General features: G+C 51.4%; 1 protein-coding gene across 1 annotated transcript in view; it reads left to right on the top strand.

The window, feature by feature from the left end:
* Positions 1-2,237, top strand: part of ADRA1D (adrenoceptor alpha 1D) — a gene marked incomplete at its 5' end in the record, with an annotated part of 25,380 nt that extends 23,143 nt beyond the window's left edge. Inside the window, one exon of the mRNA XM_004698168.2 lies at positions 6-2,237. Within this exon, the coding sequence (XP_004698225.1) occupies positions 6-197 (192 nt within the window). The remainder of the gene's footprint in view (positions 1-5) is intronic.
* Between the last annotated feature and the right edge of the window lie 11,023 nt (positions 2,238-13,260).

Below are 13,260 nucleotides of genomic sequence, written 5' to 3'. Positions count from 1 at the left end.
CCCAGCTGCGGGCCAAGGTCTCCAGCCTGTCCCACAGGATCCGCGCCGGGGGCGCGCCGCGCGCCGGGGACGCGCACGCCCTGCGCGCCGACGTGGAGGCCGTGTCCCTTGGCGTCCCCCACGACGTGGCCGAGGGTGCCCCCTACCAGGCCTATGACTTGGCCGACTACAGCAACCTCCGGGAGACTGACATTTGAGGACCCCTGAGCAAGGCAGGGGGAAAGTGACATGACTTTGTCCTAGAGGCCTCTGTGGGCAGGGACCGGGAAACTGGATAGGGTGGCAGTTTTGTGCCATTCCTCCCAGGAGCTGGGGTGGGGCTTGGGCCCGGGCTCTTCCCTGGCGGAGAGTCCTGGGTGCCCCCACCCCGACACAAAGCCTCACTTTTAGAGGGACTGGGCACGGAGGGGGCTGTGGGCGGTCCAGGACAATTACTGCCACGACCCCGCCTGCCTCTCCGCTTGGGGAGGACACGGAAGCCTGGCCTGGCTGTCCCTGTTGCCTCTGCTATGGAGAGGGAACAGGTGGGGCCCAGCCTCCCCACTGGATATGTTTGCCCCTTCCACTGCCAACTGGAGGACCCAGGGGACTTGTCGCCACCATCCACGAGCTTTGGTGGCGAAGTTGAGATCATCATACAAGCCTGGTGTATTTAACCCTGGGCTCACCTGCAAGACCCTCCACACACACCCCTACCAGGCTTGGCCTCTTCATTTCCCTCCAGAGCCTTACTGTTTACAATCTGTACATAGCCCGTGGCTGCAGTGCCCACCACGTCTCGCTGGGATCTGGAGTGGCCAAGTGGAGAGAGCTTTATTTCTCCTCTTGAGACATATTTATTGGTAAGAGTACTTCTATTTTGTCCAAACTGTGTAAGCTGCCCCCTCTTTAGCCTACAGCCCATAAAGAACTACTACCCACCCCACCCCCCACACACCCTAAAATCCTTCCAGAACTACAGGATAGAACCAGCCTCCATTTTCTCCTTTTTAGGGTTGCTGGTCTCTTTAACGGATTGCTGCTGCCTTTAGAGATGGCTAACATCGCCAGAGGACTGGGGTGGGGGTCCGTCGGCCTTCAAAATGCACATGACTCATCTTGGGACCCAAATAGCCATCACATGCACAACTGTCCACTTTGCTGGTCTCCTCAGAGGCATCTGTGATGCTCTGAAGGCCTCAAGGAGGAAGGTGGCCATCCATTAAAGGTAACATGTGACTTTACAGGAAGAGAACACTGCCCCATGGAGACAGGTGGCAGAAGGCCAACTTAGGAACTCTGCATGCTGGCTGCAAAAATGGCCAAGATTTGGCCTATGTCCAAGGGGTCTGAGGAAGTTCCGTCTTCAAACAAGTAGTATGATCCACATCCAAGCAGTGTGGGGTCAGGGCTGTGGCCCTACAGACCTTTGGGGAGAGAGAATCACTTGGGAATACGTGGTGTAAGTTATTCTGAAACAGGAAGCGGCAGCTACTGGGGTGAAGGTGGGGCAGTATTGCGAGCCAACAGTTCGATCCCTTACTGAGGTGGAGTGGGCAGTCTGAAAGGGAATTACCATATTAGACCATGCACTCCCCATTTTACAAGGTTAAAAAGACAGCCAATTCAGAGCTTAGGAGCAGATAATTTCACACTGGACATTAAGGCCTAGCCTCTATCACACACACACCGTATACAAGAAGGATACAAGTGCTGGAGACATGCCACAGACTCCCACGAGACACTCCACTTTGAAGCACATAGTCTGCCCTAAGGCTGGAGACACAGAACAGCTCTTGCTGTCTTCTCACAGTGGTGGGGAACCACAGGCTAAATCAGAGGTCAGTAGGGAACAGACCCTAGATCAAAGGATTGAGCACACAGCCCCATCCTTCATGCCAAACCTGACCTGGGGTTTGGCAAGGTCATGGAGCAGCACGGGCAGTGGCCAAGATGGTTGAGCACATAGAACGTCAACAGTGAGGCTGGGGAGGGAGCTTTCATCAGGAGGACGTAGAGCCAGTGTGCCTGGAGGCAGGAGGGGCTGGCCGCCTGCCCAGGACTTTCTGTAGGTACAATGGCCAGCAAAAGGCATCTAATGTCCCAGCCTCGGCTGCTGCTCCCTGTGCCCCTAGCTGCTGCCTCCTGTTTCCTCCACCCAAGATGCTGAGCCTTCAGGAGACCCTAGAGAGGCCATGCAAATAGCAGGGATATCCAGGGCCCTTGTTCTAACCATCAATAAAGCACTGTGCTGCTGACCCTGGTCTCTGGGTGTGGCGGGGGCATAGAATAGCTGAGGGGAAAAGTGGGAACAGCAATGCCCCCTCCCATACCACACCACCATCCCTCAAGTAGGGAATCTTCTGGAACACTTGGAAGAAGTACATTTGCCACACCATTTCCTGGGACCCCGAGGCCTGGATCCTCCCTCAGCACCCAGGCCACGGGGCTAATCAAAGATACCATCCCTGAGGTGGGCTGTCTCATCCAAAATGTGGTCACTGTCCCCAGCCAGTCCCTCTGAAGTATCACGGTGTTGGGGGAGGGCTGGAAACTCAATGCCCACAAAAGTTAGAGCTGGACTTCAAGAGGGGCAGTGAGGCCTGAGGGAGGGGGCAGTCCAGTGAGATGGTGTAGGGCAAAAGCAAGACTCCTAGGGCACTGGCCTTTGTCACATACCCCCCACACACACACACACACACACACACACATCCTTAGAAAACCTCGGTCCTCCGTCCCATCAGACCCTCGCTCCCTTCTCTCTCCTCACCTCCTCTTTTGTTTTACTCTTCCCAAGACACCCCCCCCCCATGCTCAGGATCCCCTAAAGCCGCTTTTGCAAGTTACCTGGGACCCTTCATTTCCCCTGTCCCCTCCCCTCTGTCTCCCTTCCATCTCCTGCAGGCTACCCCCTGTGCCCTGACATGTTCCTGTCCCTACTTGACCTAGCCCTTCTGATTTGCTGACTGTATGCTCAGCTCCCAGCAGCCTCCACGGGCTCCTCTCTGCCCTTAACTCTGCCCCAGCTTAACGCCTCCTCTTCTCAACTCCCCGCCCATTCTCACCCACGACCACTTGTACACAATGACTCCCAAGGGGCCTCTCTAGGCCTGGAGTGTGCATCCATGCTCCCCCGGATGACCCAATGTAAGCCCAGAGCCTGCCCCAGGCTGGCTCCATACAGCAGGATGAGCCCACTGGTACTGAGACTTCCCCTCCGGGTGACCCTGAGCCTAGCTCTGGGTCATGGCCCACACTCCATCTTCCAGAGAATGCACTACTCTTCTAAGACCTCCTCAGAGACTGCCCTGCTGAGAAGAAACCCCCAAAGTTCCTCCAGCTTTCCCCCCACCAAAAAAAAACAAGGACCTAACCTGGCACACAGATCAGCCCAGGGCGGGGGGCCAGTGCTCATCAAACATTCCAGCTGGGGAGCTGGCCCCCTGACATTTCCCCACGGACACTGGCACACAGGCACCGTCAGTTATTCTGACAGGTGGGAGACCTTCCCTTGGCCGGGTGGCACCACCCCTCGCTGGTCTCCACAATGAGGGGACCACTGGACTCCTGCAACGCGCTGCCACACCACAACCGGGTCTCTTCATCCCTCCCGGCTCCGGGCACTGGCAGGGCCTGCCTCACACCCCCTGGTGGCCTCTGGGCCCTCCTGACCCCATTTCTATTCCCATCCTGTTACACCCCTCAGGGGGTTACATGGTCACCGGCCACTTGGAAAGAATTTTCTTCTTTTATTTTTTTCTTCTTGTGGCTCCACCGAAGCACAAAACCACATGCTGGTAAAGGCTAAGCCGGTCTCGCCCCACCCTGCCCACAGGACCTCTCTGGGGGAACCCTGGGGATCGCTCGGATCCAAGCAGGTGGGCCACTGGGAAGAGGACTTCGAGTTGCTCTCAGAGGAGTTAGGCAGGCACTTCTCACCCCATCCCACCCCGCTCCACCCCTGGCCTCCCTGGTCCGCAGGGATCGCTGCCCATGACACTGGCCTTGGCTCTAAAATTGCTCTGCTCTGGGAGGAACTCAGAGGAAATTGCAGGATGCACTTGGGATCCAGGAGAAATCCAAGAACTAGGGCCACGACCCCCTGAGCCTCCGGGAGGGGTGCGCTGGAGCAGCCCAGGGACCTCAGCGCGACCTTTGTGCACATTCTCCCAGGGTTCACCGTGCACATCACTGCGTGCGTCCGCCTCCTCCTGCCCTGCGCCTCCCAAAGGAAATGCCATTGGCCGCTCAGCTTGCGGTCCCGGGTCATTCAGTCTGCGGATTGGCTGACTTTGGCTCAGACTAACAGCTGGGACCAACAGGTGGGAGGGAATAGAGTTCTGCGGTAGAAAATACAGCTGCCAGGGCCACGAGGAGTCGGGATCCACTCGATGGTCGTGGATTTGGTGAGTTTGGTGGGACATGGCATCATCTGTGGGCAGAGCAAGCGTGTGAGATGGGGCGGATCGGTATTGCCAGCTCTGGCGCCCTCTAGCGCACCGCTAAGAACGAGGCTGCAATAAGGGAACTGACAGCTTAACCCAAACCGAAGCCAAACTCACTACCTTCGAGTTGATGCCGACTCAGCGACTCTGTAGGACAGGGTGGGATTGCCCCTGTGGGTTTCTGAGACCGTAAGTCTTTACAGCGGACAGGGCCATTATTGATCTCACTTAGGACAGTTGTTTCCCTACAATTAATGCTCCATAATCAAACGTCCACATCACCACCATTCAATAAACCGCAGTTACAAGGAGGTGGTTTCTGGCATGGCCAGGCAGGGAGTCGGGCTGCTCCTTGGAATCATAAGCTCTAGGGCATTGGTTTTTGTTCTGCCCAACAAGATGATTCCACAGCCCTCGCTTTGTGAAGGCAGAAAGAAGGAGAACGGAGTGGGCCTGCTTTGCCGCTTACCAATCTATCAAAAGTTCACCAGAAGAACCGCCCCTCCCCCAGCGCAGGTCCTCCCAGGAACTACAGGTTGCAAGCTCAAAATACTCACTGCCAACGAGCAGATTATGACTCACAATGACCCTATAGGACAGGGCAGATCTGCCCTGATGAGCTTTGGAGACTGTTAACTCTTTACAGAAGTACAGAGCTCAGTCTCTCTCTCCCAGAGCACCTGGGGGTTTTGAACTGCCAGCCTTGCAGTTAACAATCCGAGGCGTAACCACTACGCCACCAGGGGCTCCTGACTGGGCTGTAAAGGAGACTGAGAAAGTAAGCTGGTGTCATTGGTTTGGAGCCCACCCACTGCCCAAACCACCGCCGTCCAGTTAAATCCGACTCATCACCACCCTATCGGCCAGGCATGAACTGCTCCCTAGGGTTTCCAAGACAGGAAGTCTTCACGGCCGCAGACAGGCGCCTCTTCCTCCCCAGGAGTGGCTGGCAGGCGTGAACCCCTGACCTTCCAGTTAGCATTGCCCCACCAAGGACCCCTATATTTCTATGTAATTAGGGAAAGATGTTGCAGATGTTTTTATTTCTCTTTGGTGGACTGCTGTATCCCCACATACTGGACACATGAACGATCACCCAAAACATTGTTCAGCCACCGCCACCTGGGCACATGTTGCTGGCCATCATATTCCACAACACATAACAACGCTATGAAATGTACTATACAATCGCCTCGATTTGGGCTCTTGGCCCACAGGCCTAACAGATGTCTGCTCTGGCCCTTCTGGGAGAAACTCTTCTTTTAGAACCATGGAGGCCCATTGAGTGGGGCCCACTGCTCTTCTGAATCCAATGAGGAGCCAGCAGAAAGCAGCAGCAGGGAACTGATGGCAGGCAGGCCGCTCTCGAGGTCTGTTACGAATGCCACGCAACCTCTTTGAAGCCTGCATCGTTACCTCACTGCAAGCTTCTGACACAGCGTTGCCGTCTAGTCAGTGAGCTCACACAGAAGTTATTCTGGAAGCCTTTAGACGGTTTCCCAGGGTGACCAAGCGGTGTGCAGGGTTTTGAAAGGTTCCAAACCCACCCATTGTCACCAAGTTGAATCTGACTCATAGCAACACATAGGATCAAGTTGAACTGCCCCAGAGGTGGGGTTCCCAGGTTGTAAACCTTTAAAGAAGGAGGTTGTCACCAGGGTTCCTCCAAGTGGCTTGAATGGTAGTCTGGTGGAAGAAGAGTGCCAAGCAGCTCTGAACAAAGCTCAAAACGAAGCTCCCTCTCATTGACTGAGACCTGGGCAGCGGGGAGAAGACCCTCCCTTCATTGAGCAGAACATCAGGAAAAGCATGCCCGCTGAACCTCCTCCTGCTCATTAGGCTTGGGTCAAGACATGCAATGCATCTCCGGGAACCCACGCCCCTTGGCCCACTCCTACAAGGTCCTCCTGCTGGGACTGAACCCCCCTTGTGTCCTGGGTGACCTCCCAGTCTCTAGACCCACTGCTTGCTCTGTCCTCGGTGCCAGAAACATCCATGGTGGGTCCTCTTGCATGGGGCAACTTCCCCAGAAAAAGGTATTCGGCCCAGCCTTGTCACAATAAAGCTGCCTAACAAAGCCCCGCTAACTTCACTGGTTACATCAACACACAGTTCTTTCTCTTGCTTGTCTGTTTGTCTCCAGGAGTCCCAGGGACGTCATGGTACATGGCAGACTGCTAACTGAAAAGTCAGCAGTCCGAAACCACCGGCCGCTCCTCGGGAACAAGACAGGGCTCTCTACTCCTGTAAAGAGTTACAGTCTTGGAAACTCACAGGGGCAGTTCTACCCTGTCTTGTAGGGCCACTCTGTGCTCTGGCATCGACTCGATGGCAGTGAGTGTTTGTCTGGGCTCCGATCTATTCTGCTGTCCTATACATGGCCCTGGAACTGCCAGTTATCTGGGACATGTTCATCTCGTGACTCGTGGCAAGCACATCGAAGCCCAACCCCAACTCTGCCAGCATATTTCAGCCCTCTGCTCACATCATCCCTTGTCTGTTCACATTCAAAACTGAAAGGCAGGCCCCTAGTCAGCCCACTGTCGATTCCAACTCACAGGGACCCCAGAGCACAGGGCAGAGCTGGCTCACAGGGATTCCAAGGCTGGAATCTCTACGGAAACTGACTGCCTCATCTTTCTTCCCCAGAGAGGCTGTGGGTTGGAACCACCAATGCTTGGGTTGCCAAGCACTTACCCAAGATGCCACTGGGCCTCCTTTCCCTAAATGTCAGTATAATCAGCAGAGGGAAGACTCTTAGATATTAAAAAAGACTTAGGAGACATAGCCAGGGAGGCTATGGAAGTCTTCCTTTGGTGATTCAGCACGCAGCCCTCTGATGGGCAGGCATTGCTAAGATAGTTCACTAAACTGTGGTCATGTGGAAATTTGATTGTACAGCACTTATTGCAATAAAACAATGGTCCAACGGCATAAAATGGCAAGATTAAGGAACTAGAAATGATGGAAGTTGACCTGAAAAGTCCCTCCTGGACGACGGCCTGGCCTGTGGAATGCACTTATTTGAGGTGAGCCCCAAACCCCTGGAGGCTAAGCAGGAATCCAGGTCAGGTAAACCCTCAGGAAGGACCTTGAAGAAGGACCTTGCTACCATACGAGCACCCCTGTGTCAGTTGGACATGCTGCGGGTGGCTGCCGTGTTGCCGCAGTGCTCAAAGCGATACGGTCGGTATTTCACATATCAGCAAGGTCACCCATGGGAGGCAAGTTGCAACAGAGCTTCTAGATTGGTGTGTTAGGCTGGGTTCCCTAGAGAATTCAAAACCAGTGATGCGTAGCTGTGTTGTCTACAGAGATTTGTATCAAGAAATGGCCACCACGGTTGCAGAAATAGGTAATACAAGTTCAAGTCAGGCTCTCCTGACTCATGGAAGCTGATGAACAGGAAGCAGGATGACGAAGCAGAGACAACAGGGGCCACAGACTGGTGGCTGCAGAGGTCTGAAGTTGGCTGAATGGATCCACCCTTGGTAGTCTGCAGTTGGCTCCCGGGAGCTGAACCAAGATCCAGCTCTGGCAGAAGGCAAAGGGTCAAAGAGGATTCGACTCTATGCCTGCCAAGTCCCTCTGTCTTCTACAGAAAGACTTAAGACACCAAGAAGGTATCATCGAGAGTTCCCTTCTACTCAGTGACCTCACACAGAAGTTATTCTGGAAGCCCCCTACCTTTAGGATAGTTTCCCAGGGTGACCAAGCGGGTGTACAGGGTTTTGAAAGAGACGTGTGGAAAGGAAAGGGAGACCCCACGAAATATCTGATTGGTTGACTGTGACCCAAGAGGTTTCCAAACCCACCCATTGTCACCGAGTTGAACCTGACTCAGCAATGCATAGGATCAAGTCGAACTGCCCCAGAAGTGGGGTTCCCAGGTTGTAAACCTTTAAAGAAGGAGGTGCCACACCATTGATAGGTGACCCCTCCTCTACCCTTACCCAGGAGTGTCTGGTTGACACAATCCCTAACCATCACACCTGGGAAGGAAGATGACCCTGAAAATCAGACAATGAAAACCCGATGGACCACAACATTGCCATCTGATTCTCAGATTCAAGAGCCCCCTGGCTTAGAAGACACTCAAGAACACAGTGCCCACCACAAGGGACTGGAGCATCCAAGGGTCCTTGCATTCTATTGGACGGGAAACTGAGCTGAGCCTGAGCCGCCTCGAGGGCAACTAACAATAAGGCCACACACTTTGTTCTGTAAACATCCCCCGACAGGGGTACCTGGGGCCACTTACCTATGTGGTTGCTCACTGGAGAGAAAGAAAAAAACAAAAAATGTCCAGAGATGAATGCGAACGATCAAAGAGTGGGCTACGCAGGTAGAACATGAATGGCGCTGGATCGGAGTCTGTCTGGTGGTAGCCTAACATAACTGGACCCCACAAGGAGTCGGCAGAATCAGGTAGCAGGCACCAGAAGACCCAAAACAAAACAAAAAACATATTGTTGAGAACGAGGGGGGATCGGAGTAGAGACCCAAAACCCATCTGTAGACAATAGAAGGGTCCCCTCACAGAAAGGTCACAAGGAAGGGATGAGTCAACCAGGGCGCAGTATAGCAGCAATGAAACACACACTCTTCCTCTGGTTCCTTGAAGCTTCCTCACTCCCCACTAGCCTAACCCCAGTCCTGCCTTTCAGTTCTGGCTAGACCGAAGCATGGCCACTGGTACAGGTAAGAGTTCACGACACATGGAATCCAGGTCAGGTAAACCCTCAGGAACAGACATGGGAGTAGGGACACCAGGAGGAGAGGGGAAAGGGGAGGGGAGGAGGGGAGGAAGGAGGAACCAATCGCAATGATTGACGTATAATCCCCCCATCGCAGGGGGATGAACAACAGAAACATAGGTGAAGGGAGACAGCAGTCAGTGTAAGATATGAAAACAATAATTTATAATTTACCAAGGGGTCATGAGGGGTGGGGGAGGGAGGGAAAAAAGAGGAGCTGAAATCAAGGGCTTAAATAGAAAGTAAATGTTTAGAAAATGATGATGGCAACCTATGTACAAATATGCTTGATACAATTGATGCATGGGAAGTTATAAGACCTGGAAGAGGCTCCAATAAAATGATTTTTTCTTTTAAAAGATACTGGACACCTGTGGGCTGTTTTCCCAGGACCCCAGGGAATGCACAGCCACCACAAGAGATGCACTAGGGTACTTACAGTAACACTGCCTTTACTGGCCAAAGATGGAAACAACTCCAGCACCTATCACAACAAGAACAGATATACATGCCGTGACAGAGCATGCAATGGAATGTTATCCCACTATGAGAATGAACATACAAAGACATGCTTCACAAAGCAACATGTCTGAACCTAACAGACATAACTGTGCATTAAAGAAACTAATATAACATTGTATGCTTATGTGAAGGACAAGAACAGACTCCAATTAATCCAAGGCCTTCGAAATCAAGATAATGGTGATCCTTTGTGGGGGGTAGGGAGTAGTACAAGGGTACAAGGGTCTGTTTCTTGTCACGAGTGCCAGTTGTGTGCTGTTATGAATTGAATTGTGTCCCTAAAAGGTATGTGTTCGTATACTAGACCCTACATGTATGGGTGCAATCCCGTTTGGGACGAGAGCTCTCTTTGTTCTGGTAAGAAAGTCCTATCAGTGTAGGTTGTATCTTTAACCTAGTCACGTGTAAGGCACATGGAACAGACCGACAAAACCACAATCAAACCTACTGCCCTGAGTCAATTCGAACTCACGGCAACCCGACGGGACAGGGTAGAACTGCTCCTTAGAGTGTCTGAGGCTGGACATCGTTACAGGAGCAAAGAGCCTCATCTTTCTTCTGAAGAGCTGCTGGTGGGCTTGAACTGACAACCTTGGGGGTAGCAGCATGCTGCTCAACCTTCAGCACCACATGGAGACCACCAAGGAACCGAAGGATGCCAAGGCTGGAGAAGCTCAAAAAAAACGTGTGCCCTCAAAGCAGTCTTTCCCAGGAGCTAGGACCCTGAAATCAGACGTACAGCCTCTTAAACTGGGAAAAAATAAACGTCTGTTCTTTGAAACCGCATACTTGTTGATATTTCAGGAGCCCTGGTGGTGAGGCGGGTTATACACTGGACTGCTAACCAGCCACTCCTTGGGAGAAAATGGACGCTTCCTTTTTCTTAAAGAGTTAGTCTTAGAAGCCCCCAGGCTGTAGAAATCCACTCTGTCCTATAGGGCCGCGTGGGGCTGAAATCGACTCCGTGATGATGAGTTGTGTGATGTAGAAAAGAAGACACAGGGATAGAGTCAGGATGCATAAAGCGCTGCACTCAGAATGTGTCTCTCTCTGTGTGGAGTTGCACTTCCAGTACGAACCCAAACCCCAAGCCCACTGTCATGGAGCCAATTGCGACTCATAACAACCCCACCGGACCCTGTCTACAGGACGGAGCAGAGCAGCTCCGCGAGGCGCAGGAGTCTCTACAGAAGCAGGCCACTACGTCTTTCTCCCAGAGGGTGGGTTTGAACCACTGACTTTGCGGTTAGTAGCCCAACACTTCAGCCGTGGGGCCACCAAGGATGCTATTCAATACATGTCTTAAAACTGAATAAGCGGATGCAGTACTTTTCCCCAGGAGAAAGTCACATTGAGTAGGACATAGTAGAAATAGTCGCACCTAAAAGGGAGTTGCTCCCATCCACATTTTCACAGCCCCACGTGTAAGCAAGCCCTTAAACTCAGCTCCACGTGGGGAACAAATGAGGTCACATTTTCTTCTTTTAGCTATTTCCTTTCTTCACCTCCTATGTAAACTTCTCTATTGAAGGGTAAGTAAACTTCCTTAGCAAACAGCTTGGCACACAAGAGGAAATCGATCAAAATCTAATGGATGAACAAAAGAATGAATGAATATTCAAAAAAGTATTTCATCTGCAGGGCTAAAAGACCTCTGTTGTGTTAGGAAGAAAAAAATCCAATGATGTTGTATAATTTTATTATATTGACTTACTCATTTATTCAACATGAGTCCAAAATTTTTTTTTCTTAGCATCTAGGATCTTAAAAGCCTGTCTTAAAACACCTATCTAAATGAGGTGTCAGCTAAATCCACACAGGAGTACACTAGCCCTTGGAACCCAAGGATTGTACATAATAAAATCCAAGACCAAAGGAGGAAATGGTGTGAGAGTCTAAATTCTGAGCACCCGGTTTGCAGAAGGGCATGGATGACAGGGAAAGGCGGACAGGTGGGTCCCGTTGAACCCTGTGGGACCATGGGCCAGGGAGTGAGTCGTAGTCTTGCCTGCAAGCAGTGTGTTGGAAAATGGATGACTGCAGAAAATGGAATCGTTTAAAATTGAACCTTACCATTTGTTTTCCCTTTGGGCCTCTTTAATTGGAACTCGCTCTAGTGTTTATTGTTTTCTTTTGTTTGGATTGGGATTTTTCTGTGCTTTTATTTTGTTGGCAATGGTGCCTATTGGAGTTTATATATGATTTTCTTTATATAAAACCCAGGATTGGTAAATTCCTAAAGAGAGTAACTGTATGAATAGCTCCTTGTTGTCATGACAGCAGCAACTGGGGGGTAAATGGGGCACTAATAATTAATAATGGATATGAGAATGAAGAAAATGATCTAAAACTGATTCTGGAATTGAATGCACATCTGTTTTTAATATAGTTGAGACATTTAATTGTGTGTTACACGAATTATATGTCAATAAAATGGTTACATTTATTTTTAAGAAAAGCGTTTCTTGTGATTTCAAAAATTCAGAATCCTAGACAGTTACTCTCCGTGGAGCAAGGGTGCTGTGGTCCGACATCGCCAGCAGGTGGCGCCAGAGGATGTGGTGCCACATCAATGAGGTTGCTCCTGTTCCCAGAGCAGTGCTTCCTAAAGTGGCCTAAGACTGTCCCGCCTTCTGCGGTGACACATTGGGCTGTGATCCTCAACATCAACAGTTCGAAACCACCAGCCAGGGCTTTCTGCTCCCGTTAACAGTTACAGTTTCTGAAACTCACAAGGGCAGTGGTTCTAGCCTGTCCTATATAGACTCTGGCATATATATCATATATGTCACTATACGTCGGCATCAACTCAATAGCCACCGAGTTTGACTGATGGAGCTGGAATGTTCAATGGGGACTGCAAAAACCACTACCTATATTTTATCCTGGACTATGGGTCATAGTGCAGACGATCTTAATTACCAAGGGTGCATTGAGTAATCCCCACCCCAGCCCCCTGAAATGGGGGTGATGGGTCAAATAAGCATGGGAACCTATGTTCTAGGGAGAAGGGTCATTGTGGGCTGCAGCTCGCCTTTTCCAGCTTCCCTAACAGGAAAGCAGGACTGGCCTATCCGTGTCTCCTCTACAGCCTGAGACTCACAACTACTGTCACCATGGGGATGGTGAGGATGGGGATGCAGCAGATGTAGAAAGCCCTGTGAAGCTTGCCTGTGATGAGGAGGCAAGGGTGCAGGGAGGGTGGAATCATGGAAAGACAGTAGAGATCCAAGATGGATGGGTTAGCTGGAGTGAGCATGACCAAGTCCCTGAATTTGGGCATGGGTCAGCGTGGGAGAGGCAGGTGCCTCCGAACCCCAAAACGCACTGCCCCCGAGTATATTCCTACTCATAGCTATCTGTGTCAGTCTGAGTAGACTACAGAAACAAATCCACAGAAACTCATATATATAAGAGTTTTATATAAAGGGTACATTAAGAAAGCATCCCAACCCAGTGCTGTCCAAGCCCATAAGTCCAACGTTAGCCCATATGTCCGACACCAATCTACAAAGTCCTCCTCAATCTCACAAAACACACGCAATGACGCCGACTTC

The sequence above is a fragment of the Echinops telfairi genome, unplaced genomic scaffold (assembly GCF_000313985.2).
Source record: "Echinops telfairi isolate 266 unplaced genomic scaffold, ASM31398v2 ScPeMD7_5592;HRSCAF=6446, whole genome shotgun sequence".
Taxonomy (NCBI): domain Eukaryota; kingdom Metazoa; phylum Chordata; class Mammalia; order Afrosoricida; family Tenrecidae; genus Echinops; species Echinops telfairi.
This window is presented reverse-complemented; position numbering and strand designations above follow the sequence as displayed.